General features: G+C 41.5%; 1 protein-coding gene across 1 annotated transcript in view; it reads left to right on the top strand.

Annotated features, from left to right (window-relative positions):
• The first annotated feature begins 7 nt into the window (after positions 1-7).
• The window catches only part of zdhhc8b (zDHHC palmitoyltransferase 8b), a 58262-nt gene continuing 37052 nt past the window's right edge, over positions 8-21217 (top strand). Inside the window, exon 1 of the mRNA XM_026322359.1 lies at positions 8-686. Coding sequence (XP_026178144.1) covers positions 583-686 — 104 coding nt within the window. The 5' untranslated portion in view covers positions 8-582. The remainder of the gene's footprint in view (positions 687-21217) is intronic.

Below are 21217 nucleotides of genomic sequence, written 5' to 3'. Positions count from 1 at the left end.
AAACCGAGCAGCTTTAAAACAACGGGATCCTAAATGGAGTTTGGTGTTTGGTGTTGTCGATCCAAGAAAACGCTACTTTGCACTTCATTTTCCAAAACATTAAATCTCTCCTTAAGGCTTCACACACATGTAGATATTAAAATCATTTAACAGACACCACATCATGGTTTTAACATTTACTGTAGCTTTTATTTTCGCAAGATGCCCTGATTATATCAAATGACTCTACAGTGACGACAGATCCTAAGAAAGCGAAGTAATCAACACATTTTAGCTCCGATTATTTAGTGGAGAGGACGTTTGCCGTGTAGAGGCTCCACCTTTTCAAGCGGTCCAGTGACCTCAGCAGTGGGCTGGATTGTAAGGGTGGGATTTCCAGGCTCTCAGAGAGCTCTATGTGTTCTTGCCTTTCTACCTTAGGATCTATGCGGCTTCAGCGGCTTCAGCGGCTTCAGCGACAGCAAAGGGAGACTCATCGTACCTTTCACAGCCACACCAGGGCCCGTACATTGCACACTGGATCTTTTTTCTATGTGCGACTCAAATCGGAATAAATAAACTGAGGAATGTGGAAATTACAGGATGCCCAACAGCGCTGGAAAAAGATTTAAACCCACCAAATACATCCCAGTGTCCACTGCTGCCACACTCCTCGTGGGATCGACCACTTTATTTTTCGTGTTCACGTAAGTTTGCGTGTCTTCTTGCTCTCATTCGCAGCATGCCGGGCGTTTTCGTACACTGTGTCTTTAGACTACCCAGGCGAGAGCGGATTGCAGCCCGAAGTTTGCACGGCTGGATTCAGTCACTTGGGTGAAGTAAGTGGGTTTATAGGAGAATATGTGTCTTTCCCAACGGGAAACCACTCAGCAGCATGGAAACGGGCTTGCAAGAAGCAGCTTTATGTGTTGCCTACTTGTGCGTCTTCAGACAAACCATCCAGCCACGATCCCTGCAAGACAAACTTCCAATAAGCCATGCAAGTTACCAACAATGCCATGATCGCAGCTTAGGCCGCAGATACTCACTTTCCACTGGAGAAATGCTGCGGCTTTTGTTGGTAGAATTCAAATGGTTCAGTGGGGTTTAATTCATGCACGCTCAAGTTGGTATAGTTACAGTGTCAGGGTATATATCAAACAGAATTGTAATCATTCCCAGGGATCCCCAGAGTGGAGTCCTGCATGGGTCCCCACTTAGTATGCATACTGTAATTTAGGTTTGGCTTTGCAGAAAATGTGATCAGATGAGGTCAGTGGTTAAGCCCTGCTCAAGGCCAACAGGTCCTTGCTCTCTCAAAAGCAGATATTAATTAGGTTCAAGTGACTGTGTGTGTTCTCACAAGCAGTTGACAGTGGTTCATCCACAGCAGCTGCAATCAGGATGATTACATACCCACACGGCCAACATCACAATCATGACCAGGACCCCCAAGGAGGAAAGATTTGTTCCCATGCTCCTCTGTCGGATGCATGAGGAAGTTAGCACTGTAATACAGATCCGACGCTGTAGCAGTGGGAGATAACAGCAGAGAGAGTGATGTCTCTGCTCTGAAGCATCTTTGCCATTATACATTCTCCTCTAATGCTTAGCCCCAGGTGAATGGGTTGTCAGTGAAACCAGCCGCATGCTCAATCTCACAGGAGGAGGAAACCTGATGGGGTTTGAAAATCATTTTGGTAACCTCTGCCCTAGATGAACCACTGTAGGGACATCTCGCTCAGTCTTTATCCTACATACGCTCAGTCTGTCTGCTGAAGAAGAAAGTAGCTGAATGTGATTCGCTTTCCGATGCTGACTTGGTTTCACTGTATTTAAGGACCATATGTCTCAGTTGGAGCATGTTGAATATACAGATTATTCACTGCAATGACCCAATAAGCAATTTCTATCGTGGTCGTTAGCTGTTGTGGATCTAATGTGTGTGACTTTTTATTCTTAAGACGTGTTTTGCTTTTTGACAGGAAAACTGCTTTACCTGCACCCACAGTATTTTTGCGCTCTCAGTCTCAGGTCAGTGACCGAGACTGAAAGAAACATATGGTGTTTGTGGACTGTGCCAGTAGGTTGGATCAGACCTAAGTGTACTGTCTGAGCTCTGCATAAACAAATGGCCTCATTCACAGGTCAGTTTGTACAGTGAATGTACTGTGATTTAATCTGAGCTCTGCAGTTCAGTCGTGTTGTTCATAAATTGCAGAAATCACAATTTTTGTCCATAGAGCGTTTAAAATATCATTAGCCCTTCTTTTGCTGTGTCATGTCACTGTGCATTTAAAGCTTCATCCCTCAGCAGACAGTTCAAGGAGGAAGATTAAGACTTAACTCTGTTGTTCCTTCATTTCCCAGTAAAAGGCCCAGAGGACCAAGTTGCATATAATGGTACCCCCTGGGGAGCAATGCACATCCAAACTAGGCCAAACCTTCTTATTCTCAAACACAGATTCGTTCCATCCGTTATGTGGAGACCAGTCTAGCCTTGTCCCTGCTAGAGTGCACAGCTACACATTTACAGTACAAGGCACAGAACAGTGGGCCCATGTCTAAAATCTCTTACCCAAAATATCATGCAACAAGTGCAAAAGTGTGAACATTTTAAATTTTTATTCTGCCTTGTTTTTTTGGGAGCTCCAAATTAAGACATGCAAGGGTTACAGTAAAGAACTCTACTAGTTTCTCATTTATGCTCATGTTCAGACTGCCAGGAACCAAATCTTTTTTTATTCCTAGGCCACAGTATTTAAAATGTCCAACTGCAGGCCACTTGGTTTCATAGGGCCAATGGAGGATGAGACCTGCTGCTAGCTCACACGCACACACGCACGCACGCACGCACGCACGCACACACACACACACACACACACACACTGTCCATGGCGTGTTACTGTGTTTGGCTTTCTGACACCTGACAGTTTGTGTTTCCCACAGAGATTGAATTTGTTTACATTGACACAGAATCATTTATATCTCCACAGAATGGCCACTACTCATCACAGAAAATACTGGTGACAAATGAAGCTTTTAGTCATGGTTTAGGCATCATAATATTATCCCAGGCTTATCTTGGTCTATAACAAGATTTTATTACACTGTAGCTTAAACCTTTCACTTTTTATTATTTTGTCTCAGCTCTGTCTGGCTGCACAAAAGAGGCTTGTTGTAGCTTTTAGGAATTCTTCCGAATAGCTTCATCACTGCCTTTGACCATATGCCAAGTGAATAAGCTGTTCTGTTTCCAGAACAGCCAGAGTGGCCATTATCATTTGTTGCTAAGCCTTATAGTCCATGCTTAAGGGGCATGCATGGATGGATATGGGGAAGCTATTGATTGATCATCTGGGCAAGACCTGTGCTCAGCAGTCTTTACTGTGTGGAGGTGAATTATGAGAGAGGTAGTCAACGGTGGCATTTAGAGCCAGCAGGTCACCAGGCTGAGAGCAGGCCGCACACGAGAACATGCCTGACAGGAATCTAATCTTCAGCTTCCACATCTGTTTCCTCCTTTTCACTGTAGACCCATTGAATCGTACTTCATTCATATCCTACTGAACGCATTGTTTCGCATTTGTGATCCACTCTTCGTAAAAGTATTTCTGAGGTGTTAGCCAAGAGAGTGCAGAGTATACGAAAGATGAGAAAAGATGATGACAGTCAACCATGATATGATGTTAAAACAAGTGCTCCTATATTTAACTTTTATATGGCATGTCTAAAAACAGTTCAGTACAGAGTGGCATTTACTGGGTTCATTACAGAACCTGTGTGTGCCGAGCAGAAAGCTAAACAAAGCGCTTCATTTGCACACTACAGGAGTTTGTTTTTGGTTCTTGTTTTTTTCACAACAAATCCGGTACAGTAGTAATACTGCAGTATTCCTTTGGTAATCTAACAAATACAAATACTGAGATACAGATAAAAGGAAAAGGCATCTAGGTCAAAATGGGCCTTAGTGAACCCTTTCATGAAATATTTGAAGAGATCAGTCCTTTTAGCTTTATGATCTCATTAATAATATGACCAGGTGCTGTGGTGTCGATAATCTAATCACTTTGTTCTTCCACTGAGGTTTTCACTTTACCCCCTTGTCCCTCCGCTGGATGTAACATGCTGGCTTTCCATATCTTATTAATTGAAGGTCCCAGAGCATAATTGAATGATTGTTCCCAATCTGATCCCAATCCCAGTCTTGCATGTGATTATATATGCTAAGCTACTGTCGTCTCTTTGTTGTTCAGTAAACAAGCTTGTAACCATCAGTGCTGCACTCCTTGGTATTAGTGTCCATTAGAGCCCATTTGCCTTCCCCCTGTGTGACGTTAGTGGCTGTGTTTGACTGTAGTCAAATGAATTGTTGGTTTAACTCATCCTGTTTATGCTTGGTGTGGGAGGCAGACCATCCTGGGTGCTTGTTTTAAATATTGCTCATATGACACTGAAGCTGGTTTGGGTTTAGTTTGTTTATTTAAATGTGTGGTTGAGGATATGTTTCCAAGTTTGCAAGGACAGAGCCTTTTTTAGAAGGAGGAAATTACCAATTGACAGCCCTTTAACTGTCCCTGATGTGATACTGTACAGCATACAGAGAAATGAACAGGGCACATTTCAGCTCTTAAGGCAAGCTTGGCAGTATTTATCTTCAATATGTATAATATCATGCCATCAGAAATGTTTGTATTCAGTCCTGTCACAGCTTTAAGTTTCAGCCCCTCAGCTGAGATGGATAAGGAGCTATCCTGTCCTCATGTCACACAGAGGATAAAACTTTGATAATCCTGAAAAGGCCAAAAGTAGCTGATAGACATACAAGCTCAACAGGGCCAAAATATCCCCTTGCTCTGTTCATTAAATCCATAGGGTGCTGTCTCCTGGTTTGTAGAGATAACTGCTGGGTTTTTTTTTTTTTCACAGAGGATAAAACCAGTAGCCGGTTGGTGTGCTGTGGCTAGCTTTGTCAGATTAGATAACAGTGTAATTTCCCCTGTAGGTCCTCATCCTTCAGCACAATTGCTGTGCAGGTTATGTGTCATTTGACGATAGAGAAGGTTACAGGTAGCAATGAATGGAGAAGGGATCTTGTTTCGCTTTGAGATAATGCAGAAGACAATAATTGACTTCACTTTTTTTTTTAATATTACAGTTTTGTTGCTTTTGACGCTGTATTTTTAGTCTTTGTGGTTGTTTGTGGTTATTTTTTTTATCCCTTAACATATGGCACCTTTTCAACCTCTAATATCATTATAGTCTGACCAATCCCCAGTCTTCATGGACTCAAAGCTGATGTAATAGTTTAGAAACAACTTGTTTCCATTTTCTCAAACATTACCAACCAAATGCGCCACCACCCGCTTCCCCCCATGTTTCTAATTTCATCGGTATAGGAGCAAAACACCTTTTCCTGTTTGATATAACTATTTGTTGTTTACGTTTACGATGTTGAAAACTATCATTCGGTGGGTCCCAAGTGGTGCTCTGGTGTGGTCGAGAGTATTCCAGGGAGTCCCTAATTGAAAAAGAGATCAGTGCAGTACAGCTCAGTTGAACCTGAGATGTCTGATTGTGTGTCCAGAACAGAAAGCATGGTTGTCAGCTAATGCCAGTGTAAGTCTATGAGCTGGTTGATCAGTCTACCACTTTGGTGCACACTCAAATATCTCAACAACTTTTGGTTAAATGTCTCATTTTCATATAGATATTTAGTGTTTCCAGAGGGTGAACCCTCCTGTTTGGTGATCTCCTGAATTTTTCTGTCATGTCACCATCAGAGTGCCAGCTGTGGCTTTTAGTGATATGTGTTTTCATGAAAGTTACTACATGCACGTATGTCCGCCTTAGGATGAGATCCAATACATCTGGGGATCCCTTAGTTTTTGTACTAGTGACATTATATGGTCTAAACTAAGAGTTGTCATTGCTTTGGTTTATGACTACCTGCAAAATAAATGACATTAGGAGCAAATTTAAGGTAGTTATTATATGTGTGGGACACGATTGTGTTGTTGTTTACAAATGCAAAAATAAGCTAATTTTGGAAATATTTTAAAAATGTCTAACATCTTTCCCAAAGACATTTTTGAAAATGGTGTAGAAAAGAGAGGAACATGTGGTGTTACTTCAGCGAGAGCCTGACATGTCTGAATCTGGACTCCATCGCTCATGTATTTTTAGCTGTTTGACAGTAATGGGATCACATGTGAGTTTCAGGCAATTGTCTTGACCTAATAATGATCTAACAGAGTGTTGTTCTTAAAATACATTTAAATGTGACATTATTTTGGCTTGGGCCAAACCAATAGCAAACTCTTAATAGATCCAGGATAAAAACAGACACAAACATCGATGGGCTCTGGAGACCAACATGTCATTTAAAGATCATTAAGGGACCACAGAAAAAGGAAGTAGTTAATTTTATTGGTCTATTGATATTTAAATAATAAAATGATTTCAGTGTGGACCATCACCCCTGCAGTATAGTTAGTATAGTGTACAGGGTCAAGCTTCCCGCATAGTCGAGACAAAAATTGTCCTGAGCTGCCGCTGGTTTTCCCTCCATCAAGGCTCAAGTAAGCCTGAGCATCAGGCTGCTGCCAGAGCTTTCATACAGTCAGAGCGGTCTGTTTCCATCTGTACTGATGAGTGAAAGTGGGCCAGACAATAAAAGGACAAGTCATCTAATTTCATTCCATCCCAGCCTTCTTGTCACTGCTCCACAACTAGGTTAAGATAATGCTGACAGATCTTCTTCCCTGGCAGTTTACCATGTATTGTTGAGCAGAGCGACTGACTACACTGCATGCCACACAAACACAAAGTGGTGCCAAGATAAAATGACGTTAAGCTTCAGGTTGAGGCAATTTTTCCTGAGTTTTTTTTTTTTTTTTACTGGTACAGTACTGTTATTGAAATTAATGTATAATTCATCACAATATATGCAATGTGTTACCTGTTTTGTGGAAGCATCTAAATATTTGGAACAGAAACCCAGTTTCCAGTAAAAGCCCATTTACATAAGACCACATGGCTTTAAAAGGGTGAGATCATTGTTTGCAGATTTATCGCAAATGAATAAAAGCATGGAATTATAATCTGCAACAGAAGGTGCTACATAAATCCTAATGTGAATCATATTTTACTGAGATTGAATTTTATCTTATTTTCTTTATTTATTGTCGCACATATTGAGCTTTAATGGAAACCACTGCTTTCTAAAATTATCCTGTCCTCTTTCTGCCAAGCTCTTAACTTGTGTATTCCACTTTTGTATGCGTGAATCAAAGAAAAATGTAATACGCCCTGAAAAACAGGGAGGAAATGTCTTAAATTTGTTGGAGGAACATTTAGATTCGTTTTGTTTCCCACTGCAGCTTTTGACTCTGCTTTTTTACTCTATGTCTATTTAAAGGGCTTTTGGTTTCTCTGAAGCACTGACTTTCTGGCACCCTGGTGCTTGCCGAAAAAGTAAATTGTGTCTTGTGATGCCATAGTTGAGCTAAATGGATCCATCTGGATCCAGTGCAAAGCAATGTGTGGGCAAAAAGTGCGGGAAAGTGCAAAGAGGTGCTCTCAGAGTTCGCTGTACGGCACCACCCTCCCGACAGCTGAATGAGCTTTCCGCCTGGAAAGTCTTCTCTTGGGGAACATGTGGGATTAATTCAGACCTCCAATCTCTCCCTCCATGGGTGTCTCCACCCTGTTTCCCCTCATGTTGTTTTGCCAAAGGGAGACCATGACTGGTAATAAGTTGAAACAGAGCCCTATGTCTTTCTGAGTGATCAAGAACTCTGCAGCAAGCAGATGCTCCCAGAGTGAAGCTGTGTCCATGTGTGGGATGCAGAGACAGGCAGACACTGTAGACTTTGTAATTATAAAGGACAGGTCTTCTGTATCTTATCTTTACCATCTTTTCAAAGTAAGTGGTTTTAGAAATCCCTGGACATGAGTGGGCACAGCAAACAAGCCACTGTTCATTCATGTGTGTGGCAGAATTTAACCACTGAGCTACTGTAGACCAGGCCAGATATTTGGCTGACTTTTATTTAACTACCACTGGAGGCACATCAGTAGTCAGAAAAAAAAATAAAATTCTTTACACAGTGATTTTAAATCTGCTAAAATCTGTATTTTATATAATAGTGAATTAAATGTTTTTTTTAATTATAAATATTTATTTAAAAAGAAATTAAATGAATTATTGATTAAATGTCACAGTGTGTGTGTGATCAGTATAGCTCATGGTGATGAACCACAGAGAATTTGTGTCTTTAGCTCATTGACAGGGCTTTATGACCCAAAACCTTCCTTCACTTTTGGTTCCCTCCCACAGCTCTTACCAGTGTCACTGCAGATGCAGAAGGCAGCTAATTTAAACTAAACAAGCTCCAACAACCCACTGTATCCTGCTGAATGCATAAAGATTGATGCCACTTTTGTGTTTTCTCTGCCCCCAGTTAAAGTAGTTTTAAGTAAAAAGCACCATGTCTACTGTAAGCCATATTCCAAGCTAATATTGTTCTAATATATATGTCTTATGTGTGTTTGTGTTTGTGAACGAGACAGAGAGAGAGAGAGTCTATAAATACTTGGTATTTGTGGTTGCTCTTATCTTTGAAGCCATGGGTGCAGGAGGCTCCAGTCAGGCTTGCCTCTTCTAAACTAACCATTCCCTTTGTAGTTCACCATATAGGTGACCTTATCTTGTCAAATCTATCATCTGTCACATCATGCTTTTATTTTTATTCTCTGGCTTTGAAGCATCGTGCTGTTTGGTGCATTTGTATTTTCATATATTTCACGTTTAGTTTTAATGCTGGATTACACATCCTTGCTTGGCTGTTAGACCCAGACCCAGACTCCAGTGAAGCCTCACCATAAACCAGTCTGCAGGTGTGTGCTCCTTCTAGTCAGTATGTTGTCCTTGTGTCAGATCACTTTCAAAAGAATAGCGTCATGCTTGACGGTGATATTTTGCAATGAGGTTTATTTCACAGTGGACAAATACATTCAGCCCAGAGGCTTTGACTATTCTCTGTGGATTCCAGGTCCACTTCCACATAATTTAGGGCCATACCGACAGAATCACTGCCACAGTTTGAATCCTGAAGCTAGGTTTGCCAGAGCACATTTTTCAATCTAAATGTGGACTCAGGTTGTGCTTGGGTTTGATGTTCCCTCTAGTGTTACTTGAATTGACTTTAATGTTGCTCTCAGGAATTGTTTTATTTAGCTGCCTTCTCAAAACAGTAAAATAGACACAGTTACAAAGCTATGCTATTTTTATTACACAATTTGACAAACAAATCTGTTAATACTCTACTTTGGGGAAGGAAGTTGTTGACTGTGTCTGTGAATCAAAGACAGGGCTCTGAACTGTCTGTCAGAGAGCAGCCAGTCTGTGCATTTCCTCAGTCACGCTGTTTTCTTTGGCCATCAGTGAGCAGATTTCTGCAGAAATGCCTGTGAGTTTTGTGAATGTTATTCAGCAGCAGATTAAGTCATAGACAGGAATTTGGAACCTGGTTCTGTGAGCAGAGTTCTTTTGCTTTTCGCTCATGTTTCTTTTGGAGACATGGTAATCAGTGATAACACAGACTGAAACTAAAGTAGCTCCTGTAACTGAAACAGTAAGTTCCCTGGCTCTAATAGAGTTATTTACATAGCACTTTTTGATATTTCAGGTGATGTGGGTCAGTCTAGCACTTTGACTGTGTAGTTTTGATGTTTTGCAATGTGCAACTCTCAAAATGCTTCGGGTCCCTCAGTGTGCTTTGACTTCATCCTGCCTTATCTCTTCCAGAGTGAAAATATTTGTTGGTTAGTTTTGGCTCTTGTCTCTGTGAAAGCGTTTGCTAAAGTCCTCTCCTGAACAGCAGCTACCCAACTGTGTGTTTTGTCCACAAAGTGAAACAGTGTTCTTGGTGCGATGGTAAGAGTGATACTTGCATTTGAAGAGTTTGGATGGTGGTGTATTGGCTAGACATACAAAAGTTGCAATTGTCATCTGAAATCAAGGACCTGCTGTTTTAAAACGAGACTTTTGGTTGGTAAAGACGCGACTGTTTTCACTGTAAACTGCATATGTGCTGTGGCAGAACAGAAGGCTTGACGGGGGTTGGGACTTGATGAATGCTCTGGATGTTTTTGTAAGGCAGTCTGTCCTGTGGTTGTGCAGCTTTGAGTGTTTTGGGTCCTCTATAACTTGAAGGGCTTTTTCATGTCTTATCTCTTCGAGGCTGTGGATGTTTGTGTTGTGCCTCCTGTTTCTGGGGAAGTGAGCCGGGCTGGAAACCAGAGCCTGGCCTTTTTATTGAAACGTTAAATGCAAGCTCTGACTGCACAGGCAAAATGATCTTGTACTTACTGTGCAAACTACAACCAGACTTGAACCTAAGTGGGTGATGAATTGAGCCTTTGGGTGGGGGGGCGCCAGGGTTTCACTGCTACTCAACAGTGCCACTTTAGTAAATTAGGATCTTAGTTAGTCTTAATCTGACCTGCACACAGTGGTGATCTAATTCAGTGACCTGGTTGTGCCCAGTTAGATCAGCAGCCTAAAACCGTTTGATCAGGACTGACATCATCAGTAGACTTTGTGGTCTGTTGCAAAGCACACCCCCACCCCCTGTTGCTACTGCCACCATATGCATTCTCAGCAGTGTGAATAATTGCTAAAGTCCTGATTAAACTGCTGTGAAACTATTAGCCACCCAGCCAAATCCAGCTGATCCCTCAAATTGTTTTAATTGTGTTCCCTGTTTACAGCAGGGCCACCCTGCTAACAGAGACCAGGGACTCATCACCAAGTGAGGACACCTACTGCCCTACATTTTAATCCCTGTGATATGTTTTCATGCAGTCAGTAAAATAAATATCCAAAGTAACAAGTTGTGAATGATAAAATGATGAAAGGTGACTGAAAAGTGGATGTTGAGTATAAAGGATGCTGGAGTTTTACACATTCATGGTTGGGGAATACTATATGTCTTGTTACAAACTGCACTATTCAGGGGGCCATCCTTCCCACTGAGAGCTCCAACTCTGTGCTGTGTGATGTGTGTCTGTGAAGCAACAATCAGACCCTGCTACATGTGAACAGTGTTTAAGTTCCAGTGGAACATTTCCTCAGCTCAGTAGCCTCCCCCTGTCTGCGTGACAGAAACTGTCCTTCAGGTCCAGCCAACGCACAGAACTTTAATAATGCAGCTGATATAATTTGCACCTTTGCATGATTCCCAGGAGCACACTGGTTTTTAGCATCACTGACTTTTGGGCAGGAATACCTGTGAATATCAATTAGTCTTTTTTTATTGATCTTTATACAAGGCCACATCCAGGTCTGTACTGATTGTCCTTCTTATTTCATTTTGCATTCTGATCGTGCACGTCCTACTCTGCCATGTGTTTTGTGATATGTCAGCCTGTGTCAGTTCACATTTTTCTCCCTGCTAGACTCTTTGGCATGGTCTAACTGAAGACCAAGGAGTTCAGTCAGGTTGACAAGTTCTGCACAAGCTCCTGCACAATCTGTCTTGCTCTGTGTTAATGAAATCATTCAGGTTTGCGGCATTTATCTGCAATGGGCCCCAGCATACCTCATCCCTATAAGCATATTTCTGCCTGCATTAATGTGCTGTGTGCTGCAAATTGAGAAGCTCCCCCTGAGAATATGTGCAGAATGTTATTAGTGAGTCTTAAGACTTCCCTGGAGACCTCTGTCACACTTTCCCTTAAAACAAAGTTTTCTTGCCTAATTTGAGCAGAGTTTCTGGTTGTCAAGATAGGATTTTGAAGCACATTTTGACTTGTTTCATATGTCTTATATGTTTTTGTATTTCTAAACATAAAAGGTAAATATGTTTTCTAGTTTCATGACATTAACTGTAATGATTGCAATATGTACAAGCAGATCTGATATATTAGTATTCATTGGTATGGTGTGTACCTTCAGGAAATTGGCAGTGTGGTTAGTTGGGCTTCATTTGGCCTTGGTGAGTGATAGCTTTAATAATTGTCAGTATTTTTACTGATGTGACTGGTTTGATTGAAAACCCAAATGAATAGTTTCCCACAGGAAGAGAAGAACATGGATCGCAAAGAAACTGCTGAGCAGTCAGAAGCTACACCTGGTTCTGGGAATTTCCAATAACATAGGACAATTGTTGAGGATAGTGCTAAGGTAGCAGTACAGCTGTCTCAGCCAAGTAAAGACCCAAAGGAGCCGTTCAGAAGCATAGCTCAAATGTCAAGTTTTAGCTGGGAACCTAGAAAATCATCAGCTCAGCAGTCACCACGATGGGCAAAGAGTATGTGCTGTTGTGTCTTGAGTGGCTGAAAGAAGTTCTACCTCTCAACAGGGGAGGGGACAGGGAATGTGACAACAGCTGCCTGTAAAACCTGCTTTATGTGACAGGTTGAGGTGTGGTGGCAACTGGAACAGGAGAGGAGAGTCCTGCAACAAGCAGGCAGAGCTGAGGCCAAAGAAAAGATAACATTAAAACCCAACCCCAACTGGATTTCTGCAGTCTGTAAAATCTTAGAAATGCATAAAAAGCAGTGAGAGCTTTTTTACATGGAAGACAAATGCAGTTCATGTAGTGTACTTTAGGTTATGTACGAAAATATATATCAATAGCCAGTTTTGTATAATTTCAGTTTAAGAATAATTTGAAGGATGGTCCACACAGGCTACTTTACAAAATATGTCAAAAATAAATGTATTTGAGTGTGACCATGAACATGGATAACTTACTTAATCATAATAATCTTTTTTTTTTTTAATCCAGTGTTCAGTGCTGTCACATAATGTGATTCTTGGCAGGGATTGCCATTTACACCACACTACACCCCTGCACTGTGAAAGGACAAGAATAGCAAATATTGATACATATTTATACTGGAACTTAGCAAAACAGACATTAAATTCAGATTCAGATAGATATCTTCCTCCAGACTAGTATAGCACTGATAGACTATCCATGCAGGGGATGAGGGGGGGTTTGGGGCTGATCCCAGCTGATGCTGGGTGAGAGGTGGAGTACACCCTCGACAGGCCGCCAGTCTATCACAGGGCCGACACACAGAGACAGACAACCATTTACTCCTTCAGGCAATTTAATAGATGACCTGGCTTTCAGTGACGACATCCTCCAGTGCTGTATGTCCACTGTTTGGGCAGTATATACAGTGGACATAAGGAGACATAACATCCCCCATTGGTTTGCATGGGAGTTAGTTTGAAGCTCAGAGTTACAGCTTATAGTTGGCACTGTATTTTCCACTTGGAGCCAGGATCTTGTAAATAACTAAATAAGGAGACGGGGGGTATTTTCTTTGCTCTCTCAGACTGATCACTAACTTACTAACCTCAAGCTGTCCACCGGACGATGAACTGTTGTTAATCACTGCCAAGTGATTTCATCTACTTGTTAAATGCTGGACACACAAACGTCTGTCTATTAGACACTGTCTAATAACAATAATGTATAAATGTATAAAAACATTGCATTGGCTACAGTCTACAATATGAATGAGGCAACTTGGGGCCAAATATAAGTAGAAAAGCAGTTTGGTGCTGCTAGTAGAATCTCGAGGTCATGTCCTCCCATCAGCCTCTTAGGCTGGCATGACCTCACACATTTACAGAGCTAAAAAACACATGGCACTGTGTAAAAGACTGATTGCTTTAGACATTAAAGGCTTAATCAGAATGTTTTTTGTTCGACATAGCCTGTGAACCATCAAAGTGCTGTTTTAGAACAACTATGTTTAGCAAGGACATTAAGCAGGGCTGCAGGAAAAGTGCTATACACCATGACCTTCCACACCTCTATGCATTTCATTACTATGATCACTTTATAATCACTTCTCAACTGCTTGCAGGCTCAAAATTAAATGTGACTTAGCCTGTGGGTTTAAAGGAGCAGTAAGTCGTGCTCCTGCCTGCCTCTGAAGCAGAGCTGTGTATTGAAGCAGTGTTTGCAGACACGTGGCTCTGCTTTGAGAGTGGTGTTGACTAGGAGGGAGGCTGCTGGTGCTGCCAGCACATTTTTCAAGCCCCGTCGAGGAGATGTCTTGTGGTGCGCTTAACGAAGCACAGACAGAATGAGCAAGGGTATTGATCTTCCTGCTAATGAGCTATGCATGAAGCAGGAGCTAATCATTTTCTGATATAGAGACTATACAACTGATAAAGCGCATGAGCAGTAGGCATCACTAGTAGTAACAGATCCACATATAAATATCATTTAATGTTGTAATTTCCTTTTAGCCGAAGAGTTTTAGTGTCTTTTAGCACATTGAATTGGTTTTATGGCCTGCAGCTTTACTGTTCACACTTAATGTTGTTCTGTATCAGCTGAACGTGTAAACAAATGTTTGGCAGCACATTTGCCAGACAGACCAACTTCATATGATGTGTCATTGTTAAAGGAACAGACTGATCTGCTGCTCCCAAGTGGCCCAACTTTTAATGCAGCTTTAAAGGTAATGCTTCAGTTAGAACAAAAATAATACATTTAAGGCACAAGTCAACATTTTTGCATGGAAACAACATTGACCCACTTACATTTAATTCTCTGTTTGTCTTTGTCGAGCATAATGCAAAATGTAGTGGAATGTGTCAGTGTTTTAACATACACTGTAATTCACATTTAGTTTTTTGATTAGATTAATAAGCGACCCTATGGGTTACAGAGAATCGTAGTAAGAAGTCATCTGCCATATTTCTTGTAACCCAGAGGAGCCACTTGACCCCTGTGTGTCAGGAAACACCTCACTTAAAGGCTTTCTGCCTCAGTAGCTCATCACTCTGTGCCAGTGTTTGGTCACTTTCGGGCGCTCATCATCTGTCAAACACTGTTACAGAGACTGACATGCCCTCAGCTGCCACACGTGTCTCCACGGGAAGAGCCAAAGTAAAGTTTTAGTATGGAAGGGATATTTAGAGACCGTTATATCAGTCTGTTAGGACACCAGTGTAACAGCTAAACAGAATTTCCTCTCCCACTCCTACAAAGAAACAGAGATGCTTTTATCCTTATCTGCCTCACATACAGGCCCTTAATGCATGATAAGTGTGTTTACTGCACAGTCGTTAGCAGTGTGTTACTGCTTTACATTCAGTGTGTGTGTCAGAGCTCAGAGAGTCAGCGACAAGGGTTGCCATTCAGGCACTTCACTGTGCTCATTTACAATCTGCTCTCCACATTGCCAGGCTAAGTGGTGATTGAGTGAGGCCTATTTTTAACTCCCTCTGTAACAGGAGCACAGTGCTTTCTCACCAAAATGGGTAACAGGGCTAAAAGGCAGGTAGTTGTCAATCAGCAACTATGGAGACGTGGCTGAGGTTTATTTTCATATGCCATCTCCTTTTCCTCCACTGCATGCTTCTACACCAATAAGCGGATCAAAAAATTCATATGTATTTAAAAAACTGCCAGTTTTGGGACTGAACTGTAAATGTTGCTGCTGGGAGAAATTCAGAATCTCAGTAGCTTTTGGACTCACTGTGCTGGCTGCCTGCCAGTGCTTATCTTCAAACCATATCCAAAGGACATTTTTATCACGCTTCCATGTATATAAACTCAAGAGCCTGACACAGCCTGGACAGTTTACTGAGCAAACAGCTGTGATGGACTTTTTATCTTCCACTTTTCAGCTAATATTTCAGAGAAATACATCATCAGGTATTGGAATGTGCTGGCCGTAATAAATCTTGAGACTTTTCAGCATCTTTATGGAGACATTTACTTGCTGGTGATATCACAAGCTGTTACATTTGATATCCACAGTTCTTCTTTACATAAGGTCTGAGCCCCTGGTGATCATCAGTTGACTCGTAATACCTGGCTGTCGCTGGGACCTGTCTCCACCAGGTGTGATTGGAACAGATGGGCCTGGGGCTTAAACGGGGAAGCGACTGCTGTTGACACCTGTGCAAGGGTGTGACAAGGGTGCTTGGTGCTTGGTGCTTGTGGAGCTGCCTGCGCCCAGATACACGCACTAATCTCATAGTACAGGCTGAGGTCAGATCAGTCTCAGCCAAATGGGCAAAATTAGCTGATGTGACTGGATTAAATTGAAAGTGTTTTGCTCTAAACAGGTATGATGTGTCACAGGTTTATATGTTTATATTATGTCTCTTCACTGTATACAGGATTTGGTTTTCCATTTTCAACAAGGAAAATGGCAGAATATCTTTAAAAAAAACAGGCCACAGTTATACTGTGTAGTTCGTCGAATGCCCAGGGTGTGTTGCAGACTACAGCTGGGCATTGAGGAGTTTATCAAACTTTTGTCAAGTGTAAATAGTTTATTTGTTGGCAGCTATTTTCACCTGTAGATTCATATACTTTTGATGTCGTAGTGAGTATTTATGGCAGCTGCAGTATTAACAATCCTTTGAGAGCAGACTACAGTTCCACGTCCTGATGAAGGGTCATGTCAGACGGCAGCAGTGTGGCTGTTGGAGCTCTGTGGCATGAAGGAATAAGCTATGAGGCTTCACAGGTTATGTAGTAGGTTGGTTTTGTTCTGGCATTGTTTACTTGTTGCTTTCTTTTTTTTTCCTGGAAGTTGTTGACAATAAAAACTACAAAATATATTTATAAACTTACTCATCTACAGAACTATTAGAGAATAAATAAGAAATACGTCTTGTTCCATGCTCACACTGATTGAATTACTAAACTGGACACTGTATTCGTCTTTAAACGAGAAGGCCGCATTTATCAGAAGCAACTTAAGGGCACTTTTCTCTTTAAGTGCTAGAGAAATGTCTGAAAACCCCTTTAAACCCGGCTCACTATTTGTACCAGTCTTATCACTGCTGAGTCATGCTAGACTCTACTGTACCAGTATATTATTGATTGCTGGAAGCAGAGGCAGGAGCTTGTCAAATAAGAGACATTTTTATGTAAAAAAGCTGTGATGCAGCACAGTTTGAATCTGAATGATATATTTCAGACTTCCTTATTGGTCTGTAATGGAGATCAGCTCTGTGTTCTCCTCTTCCACCTGCTGTGTTCCAGAGGAAATTGAGTGTCTTAGTGATTACTCTGCTGCCTGGGTGCTGCCAGTCTCTTTGATGCCAGGGCATAATGAGCCTTGCATTATGCCACATCTGGCAGAGGTCTGGTCCCAACACCAGATACTGGTCCAGGGATCTGCTGAAGGCTCATCTTTCCTTCCAAAGCCCAAACATACATGTGTGCATGCAGTACATTAGTTTGAAGTGTACTATTAGCTAGCCTGAAACAGGGATACACTAGTATGATCCTCACAAATTCATCACACATCATTTGTTAACTAGTTTGTCAGTAAAACAGGGCTTCAAATGGTTTGATAAATACCATGAATACGTCTGAGCACTTAAACGTCATTATTTAACTGAATGACTCCTATAAAGGACTGTGAATCTTCTGTGTACAAAGGATACCTGTAGTACCTTTTATTAGTGGTTAACACTTAAAAATATAAGACCTTCAGCCAAACAGAGCTTAGTCGTTAAATCACAAAGCTGTGGTAGGGGAATGACTTTCTATCCAGTCCTTGCAAAGAGTGAATGCATTTAGCTAATATGTTTAGTTCTTTTGGGTACTTAAGCAGTCAGTTTCTAATGGTACGATAGAGTTTCCTACGTGCCCAGTACAATATATCATGTGTAACACTGTGTGTATTGACTAGAGGAGCGCTCTGGGAGTCTTGCCTCCAGCCAGACAGGATAACACACAGCTGATGCTTACACCTCCACACGCACCTTCCCCAAGCTATACTTATACATTTACACATACGCAGGCAGCAGCTGCTGGTTCTCATGTATAAGCTTGAACATTGCCAGGTAGAGAAACTGGACACCGCTTTGCTGTGCAGGGTTAAACGGTAAAATGCAGCAGGTTGTTCAAAGACTTTGCCCTATACTTCACTGCATGAATAAAATAAAATTTCATTCCTGCCAACTGGTACAAAAAAAAAACCCCCTGCTCAAATATTTGGCGTCACACAGTGGAAATTATGTTTGCTGATGGGGGGATTTAACAAAATGCATAGACAATCATCAAGAGTTTGTCACAACAATTACAGTTGTAGTTTCCTCGTGTAGAAAAATAAAACATTACAGCACGCTGGAATGATAACCTTTGTTGCTGCTACATAATAGCTTTCATTTCCAAAGCTCTCCACTAAACCCATTTGAAATAATGACATCAAGTGGGTTTCAAATAATTTTACTGGGTCTCTGGTGAAGCATGGTAATGTTGCATTTAAATGACCATTGCTTTTGAAATAGCTAATTGAATGTTATTAGCACAAAGTCACTCTTTAGGTAATTGCAAGTCTTTTAAACTTCAGGTACAAGAACCTTCTTGTTAATCCACTATATTTCATTTGCTGTTGGCACCAGGTTTCATGGGCCTGTAATAAAGTCTTGTTCACATGTCCAAGCCTTGGATGCCTGCTTAATGGGTTTTGTCTATTGTTTTGTCAAATCAACCTTCTCAGCACCAAACTGTCACAACCATTATAATAGTGTCAGCAGGCTATAAACAGCGACATCCCCTTTGTGTTGTGATGCTGACGTGGGTTTGTGGGTGTTTTATTAGACTGACCTGTCAGGGCGGAGGTGAGCTTTGTGGCAGGCATAGAAATAGAGTCAGCTTTACAGGAACAACACAATGTGCTGCAAGTTTTGTGCTCCACTCCAAAGTAGGCATTTCTACCATCGTGAAACCAAACAGCTTGAACTGACAGAATACACACATGCAGGATTTTACTCAACAAGCTGCTTGCACACAAGCCGGGGGCAAGGTGCTTAAGCTTGTTAGTTTGGACATGCAGCTGTGAATGTGTGTGTGAACTGCGACCTGTCACAGCTAAAAAAAAAAAAAGGTGTGAAGGCATAGCAAGGTGACAGTGAATGCTAGGCCTAGCTTCCCTGTCAAGTCCCTGAGGACTGGGCTTCATGTAATATCAGTGCACTGATTACGTTCCTCTTACTGCCCATTGTATCAGCACATTCTGCTGCTTTATATAATATTATCTGCTTTTTAATGGGCCCTTTTATCCAAAGCGCATTTCTAGAAACACCCATGGTAAATATGTAGACAGTCTCCCAGTGCTGTAATGCACTGCTTTTAACCAAAGTGCCTTCATTAAAGGGCACACATATTTAGTGAGGGGTGGCTTCAAGAATAATGAAAACTATATCTGTGGCAGCATGAAAGAAGCGTAAGATACCCCCCCCCCCCCAAAGAGTCCAGTTTTACCTTGTTGCCAGGCAGTCAGGGGTCTAGGGAGGGCACCGATCTTTAATTTAACACCACCTGGTTGCGTTGAATGTGTATGTGTGTTTGCTCTTAGCCATTGTACTGAGGAGGCACTGGAGCCAGTTGCAGCAGCTGTTGAAACATAGTTATAATGTGTTTGCTAAATGGAAACGTGTATATATAATGTAGGTTACAGTACTTCTAATGTGGAGAACGAACAAACTGGCAAATCTAGTCGGTTATTATGGGATTTGTTATGTCTGTCATACCTGACTGGACACTTTGAGCAAGTGTGGTTAAATAATTTTACAATCATTTCTTATTAGTTGTGTATCACCTGGTGACTAAACTGTCACATTTAGAAACTGTGTTAAGCTCATGATGGGAGAATCACAGGACCCTCACTACACAAGGTGAGGATCACCTGACAGACAACAAAAGGACCTATTACATAAGAGTCTGTCCAGCATCAGTCAGTGTTTGCTTGAAAGTGTCATCATGCACAGGACTGATACGTCTGATCACATATTGCAGAGTACTTGAGATAGGTCAGATACAGTCTGCAATTACACACATTCACAGCATGTACTTGTATAGGGGCTTCAGGGCATGCAGGCATCTGAATGTGTGTCAGTGACATGTTGCTTGATGGCACTTCAGCAGTCTGACTCAAATAGAACAAGTTCCTCATACACTTGGCGGCTCTAAATATTTTACAGCATTCGGTGGAAAACTCTTCTTGTCTTTGTTTTGCACAGTTGTAACAAGACAAGGCTCTCTGTTACATGGGTGCCATGCAGAGAATACTAGGAAGGGTGTGTGTGTGTGTGTGTGTGTGTGTGTGTGTGTGTGTGTGTACGCTTCAATACACAGTCACAAGTTGATAGGCACCTTTAATGTTGGATTGGTGTTAGAGGGGGTCAGGGATCCAAAGCCTGTCACGCTGTTTCCTCTGCCATCTCTGAAAAGTAATTTGTTTCGCTTGGTTAGAGTAAGGGTGAGACAGATAGGCGTAAATAATGGCATCCAATAAATTACATAAGTCACACATTAATAATATCTGAGGATGATAGTCGATGCAGCGTCTTGCAGTCTGGGGGAAATGCGTTTTCAAAGGAGGACTCGCCAAATGAAATAATCCCATTAGGGTCTAATGTTTTTAAAGACTAAAAACAGCACATTTGAATTGCAGCAGCTCATACAGTAACTCTTGCTGCTTTGTAAAATAACATCTGTCTAAATGGTAATACACACATCTTAAATTTTGACCATTTTCAAACATGCTTTGCTGGCTGTGTGGAAAAGCCTTAAAACAGCACTGGGACCATGAGATGCAACAATATATCTTGGATTGTTTGTAGGTAAAAGGTTTGTATGAGTTTCTTGTATGACAAAGTGTCTAACATACTTTCACACAGTCACATGTTTGTTCTTTGAGAAGTGGTTGATCAGAAGTGATGCTGCTAGTCTTCAGACTCAGAGTTTCTGATGGTGGGATGTTGTTTTTGTGGAAAATGTGTCAGATTATTGCCGTACTCCTCCAGTCAAAATGTCATCATGCCCTCTGAGCAAACTATTTCACTGCAGAGGAGTGAGACATTTGAGGGGAAGTCCTACTTGTCTCTGACAAAGGTCCACCCACTCATAAAAGCATGATATAGTGTAGGTAGGTGTAAAGGAGAGGGGAGATGGGAGGAGAGGAAAATTAGACAAGAGGCACTGTGTGTTTTCCTAGAAGCAGCCAGTCATCAGGGCTAACACAGAGCACTTCACTGTAGCTGTTCATGTTGACATGAGCATGTTCATATGTTCACACTGATTCTCTGGGTTGTATCACTGCATTCAAATAAATCCCTTTTTTCCTGGCTGTTTCCCTGCCAAGCAATTTTCTGTTGTTATTAGGACATTTCAGGGAATATTTGTTCCACAAAATGTCTGTGTGCTGCAGCCATTACCTTTTCTCT

The sequence above is a fragment of the Mastacembelus armatus genome, chromosome 9 (assembly GCF_900324485.2).
Source record: "Mastacembelus armatus chromosome 9, fMasArm1.2, whole genome shotgun sequence".
In the NCBI taxonomy this organism is placed as follows: Eukaryota; Metazoa; Chordata; class Actinopteri; order Synbranchiformes; family Mastacembelidae; genus Mastacembelus; species Mastacembelus armatus.
Note: the sequence above shows the minus strand (reverse complement) of the source record. Positions and strands in the feature narration are given on the sequence as shown.